At 42.1% G+C, this 22,481-nt stretch overlaps 1 protein-coding gene across 1 annotated transcript in view; it reads right to left on the reverse strand.

Moving 5' to 3' along the window:
- Positions 1-19,180, reverse strand: part of LOC111957486 (substance-P receptor-like) — a 32,885-nt gene extending 13,705 nt beyond the window's left edge. The window contains 3 exon segments of the mRNA XM_023978318.1: positions 7,590-7,633; positions 7,635-7,785; positions 18,363-19,180. Coding sequence (XP_023834086.1) covers positions 7,590-7,633; positions 7,635-7,785; positions 18,363-18,772 — 605 coding nt within the window. The 5' untranslated portion in view covers positions 18,773-19,180.
- Positions 19,181-22,481: the final 3,301 nt, after the last annotated feature.

Genomic DNA, 22,481 nt, shown 5'->3' on the forward strand with positions numbered 1-22,481 from the left:
CTCAGATCGTTCACAGCTCTGTGGAAATGACCTGTGGCGCTGATGTTTAGGCCGAGGTATGTATAGTTTTTTGTCTGCTCTAGGGCAACGGTGTCTAGATGGAATTTGTATTTGTGGTCCTGGGAACTGGGCCTTTTTGGAACACCTTTATTTTTGTATTACTGAGATTTACTGTCAGGGCCCAGGTCTGACAGATTCTGTGCAGAAGATCTAGGTGCTGCTGTATGCCCTCCTTGGTTGGGGACAGAAGCACCAGATCATCAGAAAACAGTAGACATTTGATTTCAGATTCAAGTAGGGTGAGGCTGGGTGCTGCAGACTGCTCTAGTGGCCTCGCCAATTCGTTGATATATATGCTGAAGAGGCTGGGGCTTAAACTGCATCCCTGTCTCACCTCCCGGCCCTGTGGAAAGAAACTTGAAGAGAAGACTTTGCCTTTGTTCTGGTTTGTTTTTTTCTCAATTAGGGTATGCAGGGTGAATACGTGGTCTGCCGTACGGTAATTTGGTAAAAAGCCAATTTGAAATTTGCTCAGTATATTGTTTTCGCTGAGGAAATGTATGAGTCTGCTGTTAATGAGAATGCAGAGGATTTTCCCAAGGTTGCTGTTGACGTATATCCCACAGTAGCTATTGGGGTCAAATTTGTCTACACTTTTGTGGATTGGGGTGATCAGTCCTTGGTTCCAAATTTTGGGGAATATGCCAGAGCTGAGGATGATGTTACGGAGTTTAAGTATAGCCAATTGGAATTTGTGGTCTGTATATTTTATCATTTCATTTCATTTCATCAACCCCACAGGCCTTTTTCGGTTGGAGGGTTTGTATTTTGTCCTGTCGTTCATTCAATGTAATTGGAGAATCCAGTGGGTTCTGGTAGTCTTTAATAGTCGATTCTATTTGTATTTGATCATGTATATGTTTTTGCTGTTTGTTTCTTGTTAAATAGCCAAAAAGATTGGAGAAGTGGTTTATCCATACATCTCCATTTTGGAAAGATAACTCTTCGTGTTGTTGTTTGTTTTGAGTTTTTCCCAGAAGTGGTTAGATTCTATGGATTCTTCAAATTACATTGAGCTGATTTCTGATGTGCTGTTCCTTTTTTTCCGATAGTGTATTTCTGTATTGTTTTAGTGATTCACCATAGTGAAGGCGTGGGCTCACACCATAGTGAAGGCGTAGGCTCAGGTTACCTGGGTCTCTATGTTTTGATTGGATAGGTTTCTCAATTTCTTTCTTAGGTTTTTGAATTCTTCTATATACAGGGCATTCGGAAAGTATTCAGACACCTTYACTTTTTCCACATTTTGTTATGTTACAGCCTTATTCTAAAATGAATTAAATAGTTATTTTCCCTCATCAATCTACACACAATACCCCATAATGACAAAGTGAAAACATTGTGTAAATTTATACATTTAAAAAAACAGAAATACCTTATTTACATAAGTATTCAGACCATTTGCTATTGAGCTCAGGTGCATCATGTTTCTGGCCAAACAGAGTAAATGGGGGAGAAGGGCCTTGGTCAGGGAGGTGTCCAAGAACCCGATTGTCACTCTGACAGAGCTCCAGAGTTCCTCTGTGGAGATGGGAGAACCTTCCAGAAGGAAAACCATCTCTGCAGCATTCAACAAATCTGGCCTTTATGGTAGAGTGGCCAGATGGAAGCCCCTCCTCAGTAAAAGGCACATGACAGCCCCCTTGGAGTTTGCGTCTAAAAACCTGTTTTTAATTTGTCGTTATGGGATATTGTGTGTAGATTGAAAAAATATTTAATCCATTTTAGAGTTAGGCTGTAACATAACAAAATGTGGGAAAAGTCAAGGGGTCTGAGTACTTTCCAAATGCACTGTATATAGTAAGGCAATAATGTTACCTACAGTATGCATTTGTGCTGTGGGAAATAGAATAGCAAGGCCGTCAACAGCACTGCTTCCCAATTCTTTTTCTGGTCCTCTTCACCTGATGATGTACGGCAAACCAAAGGTTGTGAAGACGTATAACAGTGTGTGTGTGTGTGTGTGTGTGTGTGTGTGCGTGCGTGCGTGCGTGCGTGTGTGTGTAAGAGCCGTGAAAATGAATGGCAGCTTCAGCTGAAGGTGTAAATCTCCTATCGCCTCACAATATAGCTGCTGTGAGAGAAAGGCAAGAGAGCGAGAGAAGTGAGAGTGACACACACAGGAGAGAGAGATAGATCAGAGAGAGAGAGAGCAGAGAGAGGGACAGACAGACAGACAGACAGACAGACAGACAGACAGACCAGACAGACAGACAGACGACAGACAGACAGACAGACAGACAGCAGACAGACAGACAGACAGACAGACAGGACGCAGAACAGACAGACAGCAGAGCGACCAGACAGACAGACAGACAGACAGACAGACAGATAGATAGATAGATAGAGAAAGAGAGAGACAGAGATAGAGAGGGAGAGAGAGAGAGTTGGGGTCCGCTCACCAAACAAGAATTCCCAAAATGGGACAAACACCAAATTGAGAGTCTGCATGCAGAATTCTGCAAAAATATCCTACGTAAAATACAACGTAAAACATCAAATAATGCATGCAGAGCAGAATTAGACTGATACCTGCTAATTATCGAAATCCAGAAATCTGATTAGTCTCCAAGTCCCTGCCACTGAAGAACATCCCCAAAGCATGATGCTGCCACGACCATGCTTCACTGTAGGGATGGTGCCAGGTTTCCTCCAGACGTGACGCTTGGCATTCAGGCTGAAGAGTTCAATCTTGGTTTCATCAGACCAGAGAATCTTGTTTGTCATGGTCTGAGAATCCTTTCAATGCCTGTTGGCGAACTCCATGCTGGCTGTCATGTGCCTTTTACTGAGGAGGGGCTTCCGTTTGGCCACTCTACCATAAAGGCCTGATTGGTAGAGTGCTGCACAGATGGTTTTCCTTCTGGAAGGTTCTCCCATCTCCACAGAGGAACTCTGGAGTTCTGTCAGAGTGACCATCGGGTTCTTGGACACCTCCCTGACCAAGGCCCTTCTCCCCCAATTGCTCGGTTTGGCCAGAAACACAATGCACCTGAGCTCAATAGCAAAGGGTCTGAATACTTATGTAAATAAGGTATTACTGTTTTTTTTTAATACATTTGCAAAAAAAATAAAAAATAACGTTTTCACTTTGTCATTATGGGGTACTGTGTGTAGATTGATGATGAAAAAAAGTATTTAATCAATTTTAGAATAAGGCTGTAACATAACAAAATGTGGAAAAAGTCAAGATGTCTGAATACTTTCCAAATGCACCGTACAATTTCAAGTTCTTGAAATTTTCCAGAATGACTGACCTTCATGTCTTAAAGTAATGATAGACTGTCATTTCTCTTTGCTTATTTGAGCTGTTCTTGCCATAATATGGAATTGGTCTTTTACCAAATATGGCTATCTTCTGTATGCCACCCCGACCTTGACACAACTCAATTGATTGGCTCAAACGCATTAAGAAGGAAAGAAATTCCACAAATTAACTTTTAACAAGGCACACCTGTTAATTGAAATGCATTCCAGGTGACTACCTCATGAAGCTTGTTGAGAGAATGCCAAGAGTGTGCAAAGCTGTCATCAAGGCAAAGGGTGGCTACTTTGAAGAATCTCAAATGTAAAATATATTTTGATTTGCATAAAAACTTTTTTGGTTACTACATGATTCCATGTGTGTTATTTCATAGTTTTGATGTCTTCACTATTATTCTACAATGTAGGAAATAGTAAATATAAAGAAAGACCCTTGAATGAGTAGGTGTGTCCAAACTTTTGACTGGTTCTGTATATTATTGCCTTGCTGTATAAAGGCACTTGTCTTTGTCTTGCCCATTCACCCTCTGAATGGCACACATACACAATCCATGTCTCAATTGTCTAAAGGCTTAAAAATCCTTCTTTACACTGACTGAAGTGGATTTAACAAGTGACATCAATAAGGGATCATAGCTTTCACCTGGTCAGTCTATGTCATGGAAAGAGGAGGTGTTCTTAATATTTTGTACACTCAAGTGTATATACAGTATATACTTAGGAGAGCAGATCTGACTCGCACAACTCCAACTCAGCCATTAAGGTGCTGCACCCCGTCCTTTCACAACTCTCCAGAAGAGATCATAGATTAATGTAACTCTTTCACATCATCTGTCTTCTCTGTTTCCTAGCTGGTTGAGTCGTGAATGTCCTTGACAATGTTTAAGAATGTCAGTCAACGCTGGAAGATGGTGTTAATGAATGAGAGAGGCTCAGATCCAATGATCCAGCAATACAATGAATCTAAACCTCCAAAGCCCCCTACAATAAAAGGAATATCTTGTTCAATAACATCTAAACCGCTACAGATCTCTACAATACAAATAATAATCTATACAATAACATCTAAAATGACATAAAACCCCTGGTCAAAAGTACTATAAAGGGAATTGGGTGCCATTTGGGACGCACTCAGTCCTCCCAAGGTCGTTTGTTGCTTCTGGTGGTTGGAGCTAAGAGAAGAATTTGGAATCAGCTCGAGTTGTGAGATAATGGAATTTTCTTTAATACTTAACCAAAGTTGCTCTTGAGTGGAGACACAATTAGAAGAAACTTGGAATCAATAGTGAAGGTAAATAAGGGATTTTCTCTGTTAGGCAACAGAACGATAAACAGTAGAATGTCTTCGTCTGTGTTTTATTGTACTCTGCTGAAGACATGCATCGGTCAACCCAGGGGGTGCCTTAACTCTCTGCTGCTCTGGAATAACATTGATCATTTCCATTGCATTTAAAACATAGTTAGACTTTGCTGCTTTAGGGTACATTAGCTTTAATAAATATTGAGAGAATACTAAACTCTATGGGAGAGTGGTAAGTTGAGCCAAAAGCGTAAGTTGAGCCAACCTTGTTTCCAGGAAACCATACACAAAATGTAACAATTTGACAATATTTGGGAAGAGGTCATAATTTTATGGAGTATGTGAAGGAAGAAACCACATGGAAAAAGTGGCAAGCAAAAAAGGAATTTCACCAAGTCAAATTCATTTATTGTGTTAGAGGTTTCATGATGCTGGTGTCTGAACCAAAGTTGATAATTTTAAGATTGTTCTATACATCAGCTGGGGGTCTCTATAAGCTACAATATGAGGTCCTAAACCTGGCATGAAAGTGCATCCTTGTATCTGTGTTGGCTAATATTGTTACAAATTTTTGCCTTGGGGTAATTTGAGCCAATGGCAAGTTGAGCAAATTGGAGTGTTTTCTTCCAAGGCGTTATTACCATCCACCAGGTTGGCATTGTTTATTAATCAGAAACAGATACAAAGTTATTCCTCTTCGTGACTGAGATGAGGTTTTCACAACTAAAGTTTTGCTTCACTACATTTTATTTAACTAGGCAAGTCAGTTAAGAACAAATTCTTATTTACAATGACAGCCTACCGGGGAACAGTGAGTTAACTGCCTCGTTCAGGGGCAGAATGACAGATTTTTACATTGTCAGCCTGGGGATTCAATCCAGCAACCTTTTGGTTACTGGCCCAACGCTCTAACCACTAGGCTACCTGCCGCTCTAACCATTAGGCTACCTGCCGCTCTAACCACTAGCCTACCTGCCGCTCTAACCACTAGGCTACCTGCCGCTCTAACCACTAGGCTACCTGCCGCTCTCCCACCTAGCCTACCTCTGCCGCTCTAACCACTAGGCTACTTGCCGCTCTAAACCACCTAGGCTACCTGCCTTGCTCTAACCTAGCTACGCCTAACCACTGGCTATCCTGCGCTCTAACCACTAGCGCTCTACCATGCTCGCTCTAACCACTAGCCTACCTGCCGCTCTAACCCACTAGGCGACCTGCCGCTCTAACACTAGGCTACCTGCCGCTCTAACCACTAGCCTACACTGGCCGCTCTAACCACTAGGCTACCTGACCGCTCTAACACTAGGCTACCTGCCGCTCTAACCACTAGCTACCTGCCGCTCTAAACCACTAGGCTACTTGCCCGCCCTCTAACCACTAGGCTACCTGCCGCTCTAACCACTAGGCTACCTACATGCTCCACTGTTTTGATTGGTGTAACGTTAGCTAGAACCCACAAGTGTCTATCCAGATAATGAAAAGGCTCCTGTGAAAGAGAATTCATGGAACTTATAGTTACATGCCATTTACGGCGTGCATGATCATGAGCAAAGTAATTGTAGCCTATCATTTCACTTCACTGTGAGAACCATGAGCACGGGCTGACTTGGCTTTGCTGTACCTCAGCCAAAGCCTGCCAGCCGCCTACCTAAGGTTGCACGGTGTCCATTACGATGTAGAATAACGCATATCAGCTATCTTTCAAAAGTTATCCATTTTGCCAGAGCTTCGTCTTATTCTTTCTAACTATTTCTATGGCGGATTCGCGGCTGCAATTTATGGAAGATGACAAAACGTTGAAGATAACAATAGATGACGAAGTCAAAAATAGGCCAGTGGTTTCCATCTGAGGCAAAGTTTTCCCTAAAATCAATGCATAAGACATATCCAGCTCCGGAACCAGCCATAGAGCCAGCTGGCTAATCTTTTGAATATGGTGTTGTCAAAAAAAATGCTAATAAAATGACCTAACTAGATAAGGTTAACATACTAGCTAGCTACWTTGATGTTTATCAACTCCATGTGGAAATTCCCAATTCGTGCATATGTATAAGTAGCCATTGTTATTCTTTGGAGGTGGACCCAAACGTGCATTCCCTCTATTGGACAGGAAATGATGTTGAAATAGAGGAGGCAAATTCCTCTAGAGGTGTCCTTTAAGCCTGTGTTAAAAAATGCTTAAAATTATTAAAAGACAAAAAAAGCTTTGTGATTGTGTTGAATTGTGTTTGGGAAAGAAACATTAACATGGTTTTAAAAAGGTAGTGGTAATATTTAATTCAGTACAGACATTTTTAAGAAACTAGAGAGATTACATTTAAGACAGACAATATACCACACCCCCATTCCATGAATTAAACTTTGTCCGACCAGCACCATCACCCAGTCACAGGACACCGTCACCCACTACCCCAAGGGGGTTCAAGTTATCGTGTCCCGCAGCTCAACTTACCCCATAGACCACTTTTTTCGGACAAGCTATGTTTTCAAAACCGTAATGTTTACATGAATTCTGATTATTTCCAGGGATACACAACTTCCTGAAATATATATCTTTGTTAGAAAGAATACTATATTTCCCTTGTTGGAGTGATGCTGAATGTAGAAATGGCTCAACATCCCACTCTCCCCTTTCTTTTCTTTTTCTTTTTACATAAAGAAACAAAGTATCTTTGTTCCATGCTGCTGTTATTCACTAACACACACACACACACCACACACCACACACACACACACACACACACACACACACACACACACAACACACACACACACACACCACACACACACACACACACACACACACACACACACACACAACACACACACACACACACACACACACCACACACCCACACACGCCACACACACACGCCACACACACACGCACAAACACACAGTCTGACTCTCTCTTTCTCTCTTTGTCTCTTTCTTTCTCTCAAACACACTTATAAATGAAACTCACAGAATCTTGTAGTCGCAGCCGGTGTATTTGGGCCACTCGATTGTAACAGATGATTCGTCCAGGGAGCTCCTCGGTCATTGAGTAGTAGTATGAGGGAAGGCCAGAAGGCAGAGCCAGCACCCAGATCACCCCCACGATCACCTTGGTCTCTGTGGATGACATGCGTTGCTGCAGGGGGTGGATGATGGCAGTGTACCTAGGAAGAGAGGGAGAGGCAGCATGGGCAAAACACATGTTCAGTCCTGGGGAAGATACAATGGGAAAATCTACAAGCACACACACACACACACACACAAATGAATCACACACACACACACACACACACACACACACACACACACACACACACACACACACACACACACACACACACACACACACACACACACACACACACACAACTATGTCTTACTATACTTCTGAGTACTTTGAGGGGACAAACAATTTAATTCCCATTCAAACATTTTATTTTTCCCCAGCCCAAACTTAACCCTAAAACTAACCCTAACTCTTACTCTTACCCTTATTCTTACCCTTAACCTAACCCTAACCTAATTTTTTAGATGAGGACCCGTTAAATGTCCTCCCTTCTGTGTCCTCACACACACACACACACACACACACACACACACACACACACACACACACACACACACACACACACACACACACACACACACACACACACACACACACACACACACACACACACACACACACACACACACACACACACACACACACACACACACACACACACACACACACACACACACACACACTGAAGGTATTGATAAAACATTTTCTATTATTTTCCTCTGAGCTTCAGGGTCTCCAACAATGCAATGTGGATGTTACAATTTCAGTTCGACTCATAGACTACGTCTGCCGTTGACAGAGTAAAAACTTATGAATACATTTTTCTGATAAGAGAAAATCATACTGTAAATTGGTCTCCTTTGAATCGTACCAACATAATAATTAATCCAGACATTATCAGACCTTTGAAATGAAAAGTGGCCCTTTGGAAGTCAAAGTATTTATTTTCATCACCACTTTAGTATCATTCTCTCATAGATCYATAATCATGCAGCACCTAATTTCAGTCAGAGCACATACTGTACTGAGTGCATGAATATTTTAGTTTATGTRCCAAATGGCACCCTATTCTCTATATCCCTCAAACTCACCTCGGTCCACTGCTTTTTTATTGTTCCCCTCTAATCAGGGACTGATTTAGACCTGGGACACCAGGTGGATGAAATTCATTATCAGGTAGAATAGAAAAGCAGCAGGCTTCGGACCTCATTTGGAAAGAGTTGAATAGCCCTGCCTTATATCATGCACTACCTTTGAGTCCCTGGTCAAAAATAGTGCACTATATGGAATAAAGTGCCATTTGGGATGCAAACCCACTAAGTCCCATTCCATCAATAGGCTACTGACGTAACAGTATCTCACACTTCGACAGCAGCATATCAAGCGGCACTTGAGAGGAAATGCAAATTCTTCCCCCTGGAGTCGATGTCTGCGCTGAAATCTAATTAGCACAATCATTTAATCGCTGACTTTAAGCTAGAGACTTCCAGGTTTTTGCATGGGCTGCGCATCTCAATCCACTGACTGCGCCGGTGTTGGCCGTTCGGCTCTGCAGTGGAAAACGACAGACTTACAACGTGTTTGTGAGACCAGGACACAGGTCTTCTCATGGAAACGTCCGTAAAGTCAGAACGTTTTGAGCTAGTAAATATTTGGGAAGCTGAGACTCTCACTAATACGAACGTGTCATCCATTTTGGTCCTTCGGCGTACCAACTCTGTACAGGTCTTCTCACAAAAAGTCTGTAAAGTCGGAACAGTTTGAGCTAGAAACGATTTGGACCCAGTTCTGAAAGAGGAGACACAAACTTCACAGTACTGGTCCCCAAGGTCATCCGGTAACTGGAAGTGAATAGAATCTTTCAACCAAAAAAATGTCCCTGAGCTTTCCTATATTTCTAAAATACAGGAAAAATACTTCAAAACATACTTCCTTTTGATTTATTTTTGGACTATCTCAACTCAAATCAACGTTTAGTGGTCACGTAAACAGATTTGCAGGTGCAGCAAAATGCTTGTGTTTCTTGTGTTTAATACCTGTCATGCCTGCTCCCCCTCTCTGGCACTCGAGGGTGTCAGGCTGCCCTTCATTACGCCCACCTGTCACAATCATTACCCGCCGCTGCGCAATATTGGACTCACCTGGACTTAATTACCCCCTCTTTATCTGTCTGCTCCTCACGTTATTCCCTGTGTCAGCATTGATGTCGTTATTTTTTTCCTGTCCAGACGCTGTTCCTGTCCTGTTTCATGTCCGTTGTTCATAAAATGTTTTCCTTGTACCTGCTTCCTGTCTCCAGCATTGATCCTCACAATACCTAGCAATAATACAATAAACAATACGCACATAATCCATAAAAATAAAAATATCAGAACGAGCAATGTCAGAGACTGGTTTTGCAATGTCTTTTTTTGCCATGTATGAATGTGTTATTCAATGTGTTTCTATGGGCTAATAGCAGTAAGACCAAATTCAATGTTTCATCAAATAATAAAAACTTTTTTTTTGCTGATACCTACAGGGGTCCTAAAATTCGAAATCAAATAGCTAGATGGTATATGGTATGACCATCTCAAAACAAGTCATCTGTTAGCTTAGTAGATATTGCTTTCGAGAGGCTTAGACACTAGGGATTATACTGGGAGATCTAATCAACATCGTAATCCACCTAATAGCCCCATTTGATCTGCTAATTGGATTTCTGCCAATAACCAACTGGGGGAGAGAAGATACTTGATTTCAAAACACTCCCAGTAGTCGACACAACTATCTGTCACATTTTGGCTATCTGCTATGCTAGGCTCGTTCCACTACCACATGGCTAGGAAACTTGTATCTTGTTTCAATTGAGACTTGCAATGCTGCTTCTCCATGGTATGAGTTTAGTTTAGAGGTGTCTCTGACAACACTACTTGAAGAGCCTATATACAGTAGAAGCTATAGAGGCCTGGCTTTTGAGGCTAGTGTGGGTTAGATACTGGTGACTGATGTCAGCTTGTTTACTTTTCACCAATGGCATCCAAATGCATAGATTTACATACTGTATGTCCACATGAACAAACAACAAACACATAACCAAATCAAATCAAGTTTATTTTATATAGCCCTTCGTACATCAGCTAATATCTCGAAGTGCTGTACAGAAACCCAGCCTAAAACCCCAAACAGCAAGCAATGCAGGTGTAGAAGCACGGTGGCTAGGAAAAACTCCCTAGAAAGGCCAAAACCTAGGAAGAAACCTAGAGAGGAACCAGGCTATGAGGGGTGGCCAGTCCTCTTCTGGCTGTGCCGGGTGGAGATTATAACAGAACTATGCCAAGATGTTCAAAATGTTCATAAGTGACAAGCATGGTCAAATAATAATCATGAATAATTTTCAGTTGGCTTTTCATAGCCGATCATTAAGAGTTGAAAATAGCAGGTCTGGGACAGGTGGCGGTTCCATAACCGCAACCACTGTCCATAACCACTGTCCATAACCACTGTCTTTATTTTTTATTTTCATACCCCTACTACACCATGGAATCATTGTTTAGGGAATCCTTTTGTTATTTTCCAAGGGGAAATTCGATCAGTATTCTGTAGCTACTATTTGCCCCCGAGTGTCTGCAGCCTCGCTCTTTGTCTCAATTTCTTTCACACCTGTTTCGCACCTCACTTTCTTTCTGTGTTCTACCTGCCTTTGTTGTGAATGTCTTTAGGCAATAGCAGGCAACACTGGAAGATGGTATGAATGAATTAGAGAGGCACAAATCCAATGATCCGGCAATAACATCTAAACCACCAAAGCCCCCTACAATACAAAGAAAAATGCAATCAAGGAAAAGGAAGATTCTGCCGTCAGGGTGCTCTCATCTCATATAGAGCTCCCCATGGTATAGGGTTCTTCTGCAGAGGGGCCAACACCCTTGCATAATATCCACATCAACAGATGGGAGGAGATGTGTCCCGGTGGCAGACCTGGGTTCCAATACTTATTTCAAATAGTAAATATGAAACATGGCTTTGGGACATGTCCAACTCAATGGATTCTCCATTCACCAAGTGGATAGGACATTGGATTCAGGGAAATCGAGAAGGGGAGGGGTATGCCTTTTCATCAACAGCAAATGGTGTGCTGACTCTAACGCAGTGGATGTCTCGACCCATTGTTCACCCGTCTTGGTATACCTCATGGTCAAATGCCAACCCTTCTACATCTCAACTGTTTGCTGCTGTTATCGTGACTGTTATACATTCCACGTCATGACAAAAATAACAACAAGCTGGCACTTAACGAACTGTACGAGGCTATAAACAAGCAGGAAATCATGCACCTGAAGGCCGCTTTTCTTCTTGCCGGTGATTTTAATTCCACGTCATTAAGACACGTGATGAAAACTTCCATCAACACGTCTCCTTTGCCACAAGGGGCGATAAAGTTCTAGACCACTGTTACTCTACCCATAAGAAAGCATACAAGGCACTCCCTCGTCCCTCCTTCGGCAAATCAGATCATGACTCTATTCTCCTGCTTCCTGTCTACAAGCAGTACCTCAAATAGGAAGTACCCTTGACGCACTCCGTTGAGAAATGCTCCTCCGAATCAGAGGCTATGCTACAGGACTGCTTTGCTAGCGCATCAATGAGCTAACCATCGCCGTCACCAGCTTCATTAGGATCTGCATCGCCGACGTTGTCCCCACAGTGAAGGTTCGCTGCTTCCCCAATCAAAAGCCCAGGATTAACACAGACGTTGACGCTAAGCTAAAGAAAGGGCTACCACACACAAGGGTATTGCAGACAACCCCGAGGCTACGGCTGATGACATGAACAAGTACAAGAAGTCCCACTACAAACTCCCCAGAGCCATCAAACAAACAAAAGGACAATAAAGGAACAAGGTAGAATCTATTACATAGGCTCTGCCACCAACCACATGTGGCAGGGGCAACACTCTATTACGGATTACAAAGGAAGACACAGCCATGATCTGCCCAATGATGCCTCTCTACCAGGCGGGTGTGTGCTTAGTCCCCTCCTGTACTCCCTGTTCACCCACGAATGCGTGGCCATGCACAACTCCAACACCATCATCAAGTTTGTTGACGACACAACGGTGGTAGGCCTGATCATCGGCGACAATGAGACAGCCTACAGGGAGGTATACTTATTGTAAATAKACTTCTGACCCATTGGAATTGTATTACAGTGAATTATAAGTGAAATAATCTGTCTGTAAACAATTGTTGGAAAAATGACTTGTGTCATGCGCAAAGTAGATGTCCTAATCGACTTGCCAAAACTATAGTTTGTTAACAATACATGTGTGGAGAGGTTGAAAAACGAGTTTTAATGACTATAACCTAAGTGTATGTAAACTTCTGACTTCAACTGTAGCATCTCTAAAATCTAAAACCGCCAGTAATGTACATCGTCCCAGCTCCTTCCGGGCCTCCAGAGAAAAACAAGCCTTATGCCGGTAATAAAAACCTATTCTCAGCTTGAACTTCCTTATCAAGTTCTCTACATGAACAGTGAAGCTCAGCTAGTCATCCACCCACACACCCAAATATTTGTACACTTTGACTTGCTCCATAGTATGTCCAGCCAATGTAGCAATTACATGATTAGTAACATGCCTGGCATTTGAAAATACCATGCCTTTTGTTTTACCCAAATTTAGAACCAGCTTTAAATCATACAGATTATGTTGTATGATGTTAAATGCTCTTTGGGCATTTTCAAAAGATAAAGATCAACTACTACCACTTGAATAAATAACAGTATAATCTGCATAAAAATGGACATCCGCTGTTTCAATAAGATCCCCAATGTTGTTGATATACAAAATGAACAACAGTGGGCCCAAAATAGAACCTTGTGGAACACCCGAGCATACCTCTATGAACTCAGATTTACAACCATCTGCCATTACACATTGTGTACGATTTGATAGGTAATTTATAAACCAATCTAGAGCATGACCAGTAATTCCCCAACATTTTAATCTTTGCACCAACACAGCATGGTCCACAATGTCAAATGCCTTCGACAAATCAATAAAGACAGACACACAATGTAACTTCTTGTCAAGAGCACAGTGGATGTCATTTAAAACCTTCAATGTTGCTGAAACAGTGCTGTGGCCAAACCTAAAACCTGATTCCATTCCATTTAAGATGTTGTTTTCTTGGAAGTAGGCCTTTAGCTGCCTACTAACTAAGGACTCCAGTACCTTTGACAATACAGACAATCTTGATGTGGGTCGATAGTTGTCAAGTAGCGAGGGATCTCCACCTTTCAGGAGAGGCAGTACACAAGCAGATTTCCATAACTTGGGGATTTCCTTAACATCAAGCGTAAGGTTAAAAATACATGTTAAGGGGGAGCAATGATGTCTGCAGCTAGGTGTAGGAAACGGGGGTCTAGTTCATCAGGGCCAGGGGATTTTTTTCCATCAATTTCTTTCAGGGCTTTATGCACTTCTGAAACAGAGAAGGATGAAAAGGAGAATCTGGTGAAAGAGTGAGTGCACAGGGGTGTCAGGTAAATTCATAGGGGGCTCAATTATACCTTTGACCTTTTCAAATAAACTCCCTGCATCTAAAAAATGCTGATTCAAGCGTTTCAGAATGGAGGTTCTCCCATTTACAATCTGTGTGTCTACCAACAATTGTTTGGGAAGCTGTGTATCTTTTTTGCACTACAATCCTTTCACTACTTGCCAAAATTTGGATGGATTATTTAAATTATCTGAAGTAGATTTCAGGTAGTGGTCTGCTTTTAATTTACGGATCATAGCCAAGACGTTGAAAAGCCATGCAATCATCTGCCTAACCAGTCCCTCTTGCTTTAGCTCACATAGCATTTCGTTGTGTTATGATTTTTGTAAGTTCCTTAGTAAACCAAGGGTTCTCTCTGACCTTAATCCTGATTTTTTTTAAAGGGGCATGCCTATTGCATACATCCTGGAATGCGTTGTGGAAGTAAGAAAAGGCTAGTTCAACATCAGGGATTCATTCCAGTCTATTCCATTCAATGCTAGATACATCATGTAGAAAACCTTGAATATCAAACCGCTTCCAGTTTCTTTTCTTAATGACACGTGGAGATTTCTTAAGAATTTTACCATCTCTCACACAGGCAATAGCACAGTGATCACTTGTTGTCATTTGCAAAAATACCAGAAGAAGAGTATTGTTTAAGATCAAATCAATCAAAGAGGATTTCAGAGGATATTTTCTATTCAACCTAGTTACACTGTTGACAATCTGAGTGAGATGATGGGTATTGCATAGAATTTAGAGATGATCAGAGCTAGATGTTAACCAATCCTGATTCAGATCACCCATCAGGACAAACTCACAATTTACATTCTGTGATAACAATTCGAAAATACAATCCAAAGAGCCAACAGTAGCAGATGGAGGTCTACAGACAACAAGATACAACAATATTTAAAGATGAGCCAAGGTTTAGGTTCAAAGACAGATATTGAAATTGCTTAGGTTAGGTAACAGAAGTCAGAACGACCACCGAGAACTTGTCTTTTACGTATACAGCAACACCACCACCCTTAGATTTACCATCTGTACGAAAAACATTGTAACCATTTATGCCAATTTTTTTTGTCTGTAAAAGATTTTTTGAGCCAGGTTTCAGAAAGCATAAATACATCAGGGTCGGCAGTTATTATCCATATATTCACAAAATCAAGCTTCGGCAGAAGACTTCTTACATTCATATGCAAAAACTGCAGGCCACTGACTACTTAATTCGGCAGGGGTAAGAATGTCAGGACCTGGGTTAGATTGCACATTTCCAGACAATAGAAGCAGCAAGATAATGGCTAGATTGAGGGTTACAACATTTGGATTTACAGACAGCACTTGAATGAGAATCCATAGTCACCAGAGTCTTTAACGCCACATATTTCAGGAGATGTGTGAAGTCCAGAGACATGGTTAAGCACCAAGAGAACAGTCCTGACATGTAAGAGCAAGAGTCCCATTTCTCCCATATTGTTTGGGAGAAATGTGCATAGTTCTAACGTGTATTTACGGAGCAAGCGTGTGGTTTCTCACAAAACTTGAGGGAGAAACAGTCATATATTTCCTCATTCACAGAGCAACGGGCTCTAAAAGTATCGCCAACATTGTAAAAGCCAAGTGTAGACAACAGCAAAATGAACAACAGCAACATGTTGGTTTATTGCCCTAAGAGTCACCAATCAAATAGACCAATAGATCAATAAAAAAAGTCAGCAATCACATGGTCCACCAGGGTCTGGTCTGGAGGTAGCGCTGCCGCATTGACCCCAGACTTTATACATTTGACCCCAACACTGGGGGTTCATTCCCCGCATACTCCTTACTTGTCTCCATTCACTTCCCTCTAACCCTCCCTATTTCATTCCTTCAAATTAACACATACAGAATGCTGTTGTCCTTTTCTATATAAAGCAATCAGATGAAGATGGGTGAGAGAGATACAGATTCAGTGATTTGCCAAATCACGGTGACATCCCCTGAGAGTCAGGATGAAATGAGTGGAAAGTGAATGAAGAATCACGGTGACATCCCCTGAGAGTCAGGATGAAATGAGTGGAAAGTGAATGAAGAATCACGGTGACATCCCCTGAGAGTCAGGATGAAATGAGTGGAAAGTGAATGAAGAATCACGGACACAGTAGTCTGACTGCCACAGCAGATGGTATAATTGGGTTAACATGCAATTGAATGTGCTTTAAAGTGCTTTGCAGTGCCTACCCTATGTTCACATAGACACGCACGCACACACACGCACACACACACGCTCACACGCACACACACACACGCACACACACACATACACACACAGTATCACACACACATGCTCTCCAACACAAATATATACACACACATCGTCACCCCCCAGACTGTCAGTAAAGCATTGTTTAATTCCTCTGCGGGTTTTTAGGGTTGTTGTTGACACTTGGAAAACTGTTTTCTTCTGAGAACTCTAAAAAAGGTGGCAGGGCTTGTCAGTGTGTTTTGGTTTGGCAGGCTGAGGATCTGATTGTGTGTACATACTTACCAGGGTGTCTTCACTGGGAGACTGAGAGTCAGACAGCATTTTTGAATTTTGCAACACTGAATGTTTTAGCACCCACCACAAGCTGCTGGGGATATTGTCCATCGTCGACACACACCCATGCAGATATACTCAGACAGGCAGACGCATGCACTGACAAACAGACACAAATACACACAAATGCATGCACGCACACACACATTGACAGGCGGCGGGAGGAGGTAACAGAGACGCTACATGATAGACCTTACCAGTTACATTTTGCATACAGGAGTGCATACATGATCACTGGCTCATTAAGTTTGTAAAGATAATGTGTTCATGAAGAGACACGATTCATTAAGCAAGTTAATTACAGTATGTGGTTGAATAATGATGAATGGAGAGCTGACTATTAGCTTAACCCCTGTGTGTATAGTATTGCTCCGCTCACAAGCAGTGTGTGTGTGTGGGGGGGTCAAATACGGACCCTGCTCAAAAGTAGTGCACTATATAGGGAATAGGGTGCCATTTTGGCCAACATTGGGGGTAAATTCAGATCAGTGTGTGTTTGGAGCGTGTCTCTCTGTGACTTTTCAGCACCTGACATGGAGCCTGCTCTCACTACTCCAATTCCTCTCAGGGGTCATTTAATTTTAAAACACTGCAAAGGTCAAGTTCATGCAGACTCTGCTGGTAGAAAAGCAGAGATATGCAGGCATTACAGACTATTACTGCTGGAGAACGAAGTCAGAGGACAAATCAGACAGCAGCATTCACATGAGAATCTCACAAACAGAAATGGAGGTTAATTATAACAGCCATGTGAGGGGTGAGTCTGTTTAAAACCAAAAGCCTGGAGATAAACAAAACAGTGAGGTCACACACACATGCACACAGATACACGCGCACGCACGCAAACACACACACGAAACACAACACACACACACACACACACACACACACACACACACACACACACACACACACACACACACACAGCTGTTTTTTGTCCAGCATCATGGGGGAATGAAGCCATCAGATTGGTGAATATGGTGTTGCTGTAGGTTGACAAATGGCTACTACACCTGACCACCATACATTAATTATACTAATAACATACCACAGCACTCTAACATCACAGCCTCTGTCACCTCACATCAATACATAACATGAACACATCTACTACATACATTATTATTAACATCAATTATCTATACAAGTTGCTGATTGACACACCCTAAATAACCGTTTGAATTGCAGTGCACAAATGAAATACATATTGATTGGTTGGTTTGATGAAGGATGTAGTAGCAGAGGCAGTAGCATCACTCCAGAACCAATTTTGTTGAATGAATACATTACTAGCTATATAACATGTCTATGTAACCTATGTATAAATGTTATTGTCTTAATGTCTTAATTGTCTTAATCCTAATATGTTATAACATAGTTATTTGGCTACTAATAACTTGAATCCAGTCAAGTGCATTATTGTTATTATTAAAGTGCATTTTTGTTCTGTTTGAATTATTGTCACCATAAACATACATTCTAGCCTTTGGATTAAATTCACATTTGTTAGATCAGTGTGAAACATAAGAAGCTGCGCATTGAAACGTTTCCCCAAACAGAACTCACCTGTCCACCGCTATCGCAGTCATAGAGTATATACTAGCGAAGACAGCAGCGACGGGGAAGAAGTTGTGAAAGCGACAGTACATCAGCCCGAAGTACCACTCGTTGTGCACGGAATAGATGAAGTTGATAACGGTGTTGAAGGCAGACATAGACGCTTCAGCAAACGCGAGGTTCAACAGAAAATAGTTGGTCACAGTTCGCATTCGTTTATGCGCCATAATGATCCAAATTACTACGACGTTCCCCACCAGAGACACAGTAACCATGCAACTGTAGGCGAATGCCCATAGCACAATTCTCCAAACGGGTTGCACAAACTGGTTCCAGTCCTGATCAGTTCCATTGACCCCTGAAGAGTTGGTCCAATTGCTTGGCAATTGTAAATCAGTTGTGGTGAACAAGGGATCCATTTTTTTGGTGTTCTGCTGGTGACAATAATATAGTTAGTCCATGCAACACCTATGAAATGTACACTAATCAACCAGTTACTGAGTGAATAAATGGTAAGAAATCATCTTGGAGAATACTGATGTCTTTCAATTGAAACTTTCTTCGGCATTGCCATCCTGACGAATCTGGCACCCCTAAATTAGACTGGTAACATGATGCAATGATCACTGAAGAAGCAGCTCACACACAGAACATTTAGAATAATCCGCAGTTATTCAAAATTGAATTTGGATAATAAAATGTATGTMTATTTAAGTTGACTCCACTCCGCATAAAATGTAGGTGTTCCTTTGTACATAGCGTTCAACGGAGCACCTCTTCTCCACCGCAGCAAAAAGACACATGACTTGAAAGGAGCTGTTCCTAGACTTGACTCCACTCTCCAGCGCTCTACTCTGTACTCCGTACCCTATACTCTTGGCTCATTGAGGTGCGCTCTCTCTCTCTCTCTCTCTCTCTCTCTCTCTCTCTCTCTCTCTCTCTCTCTCTCTGCTCTCTCTTCTCTCTCCCAATTACTTAGATGTCGTGCCACGGGTGCGCAGCCAAGAGCAGGCGTACGCTGCAAATATCAGAGATTTTCTGCAATTTTTATATGGTAACGGAAACGTCCATGGACTGGACAAACTTGTTCAACGAGCCCCAGCATAGTTTAGCAAATTCATAATGTCTAAATATAGACAATAGAGAATATGTAGCCGACAAATACATGTTGCACTGTGGATATGGGGACAATCTATAGTGAATGGGTGGTGTATTTTATAGGCCTCTACCCCACTATTTCCATCAGCTGACATAGGCCACATATTCTGACAAATTGGAGAAACAAGACATGTGCCAAAAAAATTGGAAAAGGAGAAAGAGAGGGTTAGATTAGAGAGAGACTAAAATGAATGTTGCTCTGTTTTCCGCTTTCCCAAATTGTGGTAAAAGTGTAGAAGAATTTTACTGAGGTGAACAACTTGTGATAGTGTTTGGAGGTTTTAGAGGCCTCGAAAACGGTACCTGATTGGGCTTCTATTGCATGCGCCATAGGGGATAGATAGAGTATATGTCAAGCAGTAACTGAATCAGGTCCTGAAACCTGAAAGAGCAGGGAAATTCATTTTAAGTCAGTTATCACAACTTATCTCTGACACATGTTCCTTCTCACTCTCCATCTGTTGGCCTTTTCTGCCTCAACACCCAATGCTCTGTGGCGCTCTCTGCACTATAATGGTCATAGCTATATTACTGAATGAATGTTGTACCCGAGGAGTTGGGGCAGATCGACATACAGTCAATGTGCTTGAGTAACAAGAAGCGAGAGAGCGAGAAGCGAGAGCGAGAGCGAGAGCGAGAGCGAGAGCGAGAGCGAGAGGAGAGAGAGAGAAGAGAGAGAGAGGGAGAGAGAGAGAGAGAGAGATAACTTCCTAGAGGCCCAGAGATAAATTGTTCTGTCTAAGTGACTGGTTAGAGCCAGTTTGCGCTGTTCTGTGAAGGAGTAGTACACAGCGTTGTTATGAGATCTTCAGTTTCTTGGCAATTTCTCACATGGAATAGCCTTCATTTCTCAGAACAAGAATAGACTGACGAGTTTCAGAAGAAAGCACTTTGTTTCTGGCCATTTTGAGCCTGTAATTGAACCCACAAATGCTGATGCTCAAGATACTTAACTAGTCTAAAGAAGACCAGTTTTATTGCTTCTTTAATCAGATCAACAGTTTTCAGCTGTGCTAACATAATTGCAAGAGGGTTTTCTAATAATCAATTAGCCTTTTAAAATGATAAACTTGGATTAGCTAACAAAACGTGCCATTGGAACACAGGAGGGATGGTTGCTGATAATGGACCTCTGCACGCCTATGTAGATATTCCATTAAAAATCAGTCGTTTCCAGCTACAATAGTCATTTACAACATTAGCAATGTCTACACTGTATTTATGATCAATTTGATGTTATTTTAATGGACCAAAAAATTGCTTTTCTTTCAAAAATAAGGACATTTCTAAGTGACCCCGAACTTTTGAACGGTAGTGTATGTAGTAATACGCTTTTACAAGGACATTGCATTTTATAAGGCCATTGCTCGCCTCTGTCACAGGCTTTCACATGACGTGAGCTCAGCCTGGGAGCCGAGGCAAGCGCATTGCAGTTCTGGGAAAATCCTCTGCAGAGAAAAGACCACACAATAGTAGCCTGTCAAGGTACTACTAGCATCACATACTGTAGTAATCCCACCACTGTAAATAATGGAGGTTGATTCATGTGTCTTACTTCAATCAATCAATCAAATGTATTTATAAAGCCCTTCTTACATCAGCTGATGTCACAAAGTGCTGTACAGAAACCCAGCCTAAAATCCCGAACAGCAAGCAATGCAGGTGTAGAAGCACGGTGGCTAAGAAAAACTCCCTAGAAAGGCCAGAACCTAGGAAGAAACCTAGAGAGGAACCAGGCTATGAGAGGTGGCCAGTCCTCTTCTGGCTGTGCCGGGTGGAGATTATAACAGAACATGGCCAAGATGTTCAAATGTTCATAGATGACCAGCAGGGTCAAATAATAATAATCACAGTGGTTGTCGAGGGTGCAACAGGTCAGCACCTCAGGAGTAAATGTTAGTTGGCTTGGCCAAGATGTTAAAATGTTCATAGATGACCAGCAGGGTCAAATAATAATAATAACAGTGGTTGTCGAGGGTGCAACAGGTCAGCACCTCAGGAGTAAATGTTAGTTGGCTTTTCATAGCCGATCATTCAGAGTATCTCTACTGCTCCTGCTGTTTCTAGAGAGTTGAAAACAGCAGGTCTGGGACTGGTAGCACGCCCGGTGAACAGGTCAGGGTTCAATAGCCGCAGGTAGAACAGTTGAAACTGGAGCAGCACCACGGCCAGGTGGACTGGGGACAGCAAGGAGTCATCAGGCCAGGTAGTCCTGAGGCATGGTCCTAGGGCTCAGGTCCTCTGAGAGAGAGAAAGAAAGAAAGAAAGAAAGAAAGAAAGAAAGAAAGAGAGAGAGAAAAGGAGAAAGAAAGAGAGGAAAAGAGAGAAAGAGGGAGAGAATTAGAGAGAGCATACTTAAATTCACACAAGACACCGGATAAGACAGGAGAAATACTCCAGATATAACAGACTGACCCTAGCCCCCTGACACATAAACTACTGCAGCATAAATACTGGAGGCTGAGACAGGAGGGGTCGGGAGACACTGTAGCCCCATCCGATGATACCCCCGGACAAGGCCAAACAGGCAGGATATAACCCCACCCACTTTGCCAAAGCATAGCCCCCACACCACTAGAGGGATATCTTCAACCACCAACTTACCATCCTGAGACAAGGCCGAGTATAGCCCACAAAGATCTCCGCCACGGCACAACCCAAGGGGGGCGTCAACCCGGATGAATGTGTAATGTACCTATAACAATTGAGAAGAAGAATTTAAAATATTATTCCACATAGAGCAACCATTGACATGCCTGACAGCATAGTTGTAACATCATTATGTGTGCACTTATACAGTAGGACCAACGTAGTTATACATCACTAAACAGCTGGAAGCCCTTGCAATGAGGACTGTCTATTGATTATCATCCACAGGATTGCTTAAAAGCTCACAAGTGCAGAGGATGCTACTGTGTAACTACTGTACAGATGTATGATCTTCAATTTGTATGATCTTAAATTGAGCCA

The sequence above is a fragment of the Salvelinus sp. IW2-2015 genome, linkage group LG33 (genome assembly GCF_002910315.2).
Source record: "Salvelinus sp. IW2-2015 linkage group LG33, ASM291031v2, whole genome shotgun sequence".
Lineage (NCBI taxonomy): Eukaryota > Metazoa > Chordata > Actinopteri > Salmoniformes > Salmonidae > Salvelinus > Salvelinus sp. IW2-2015.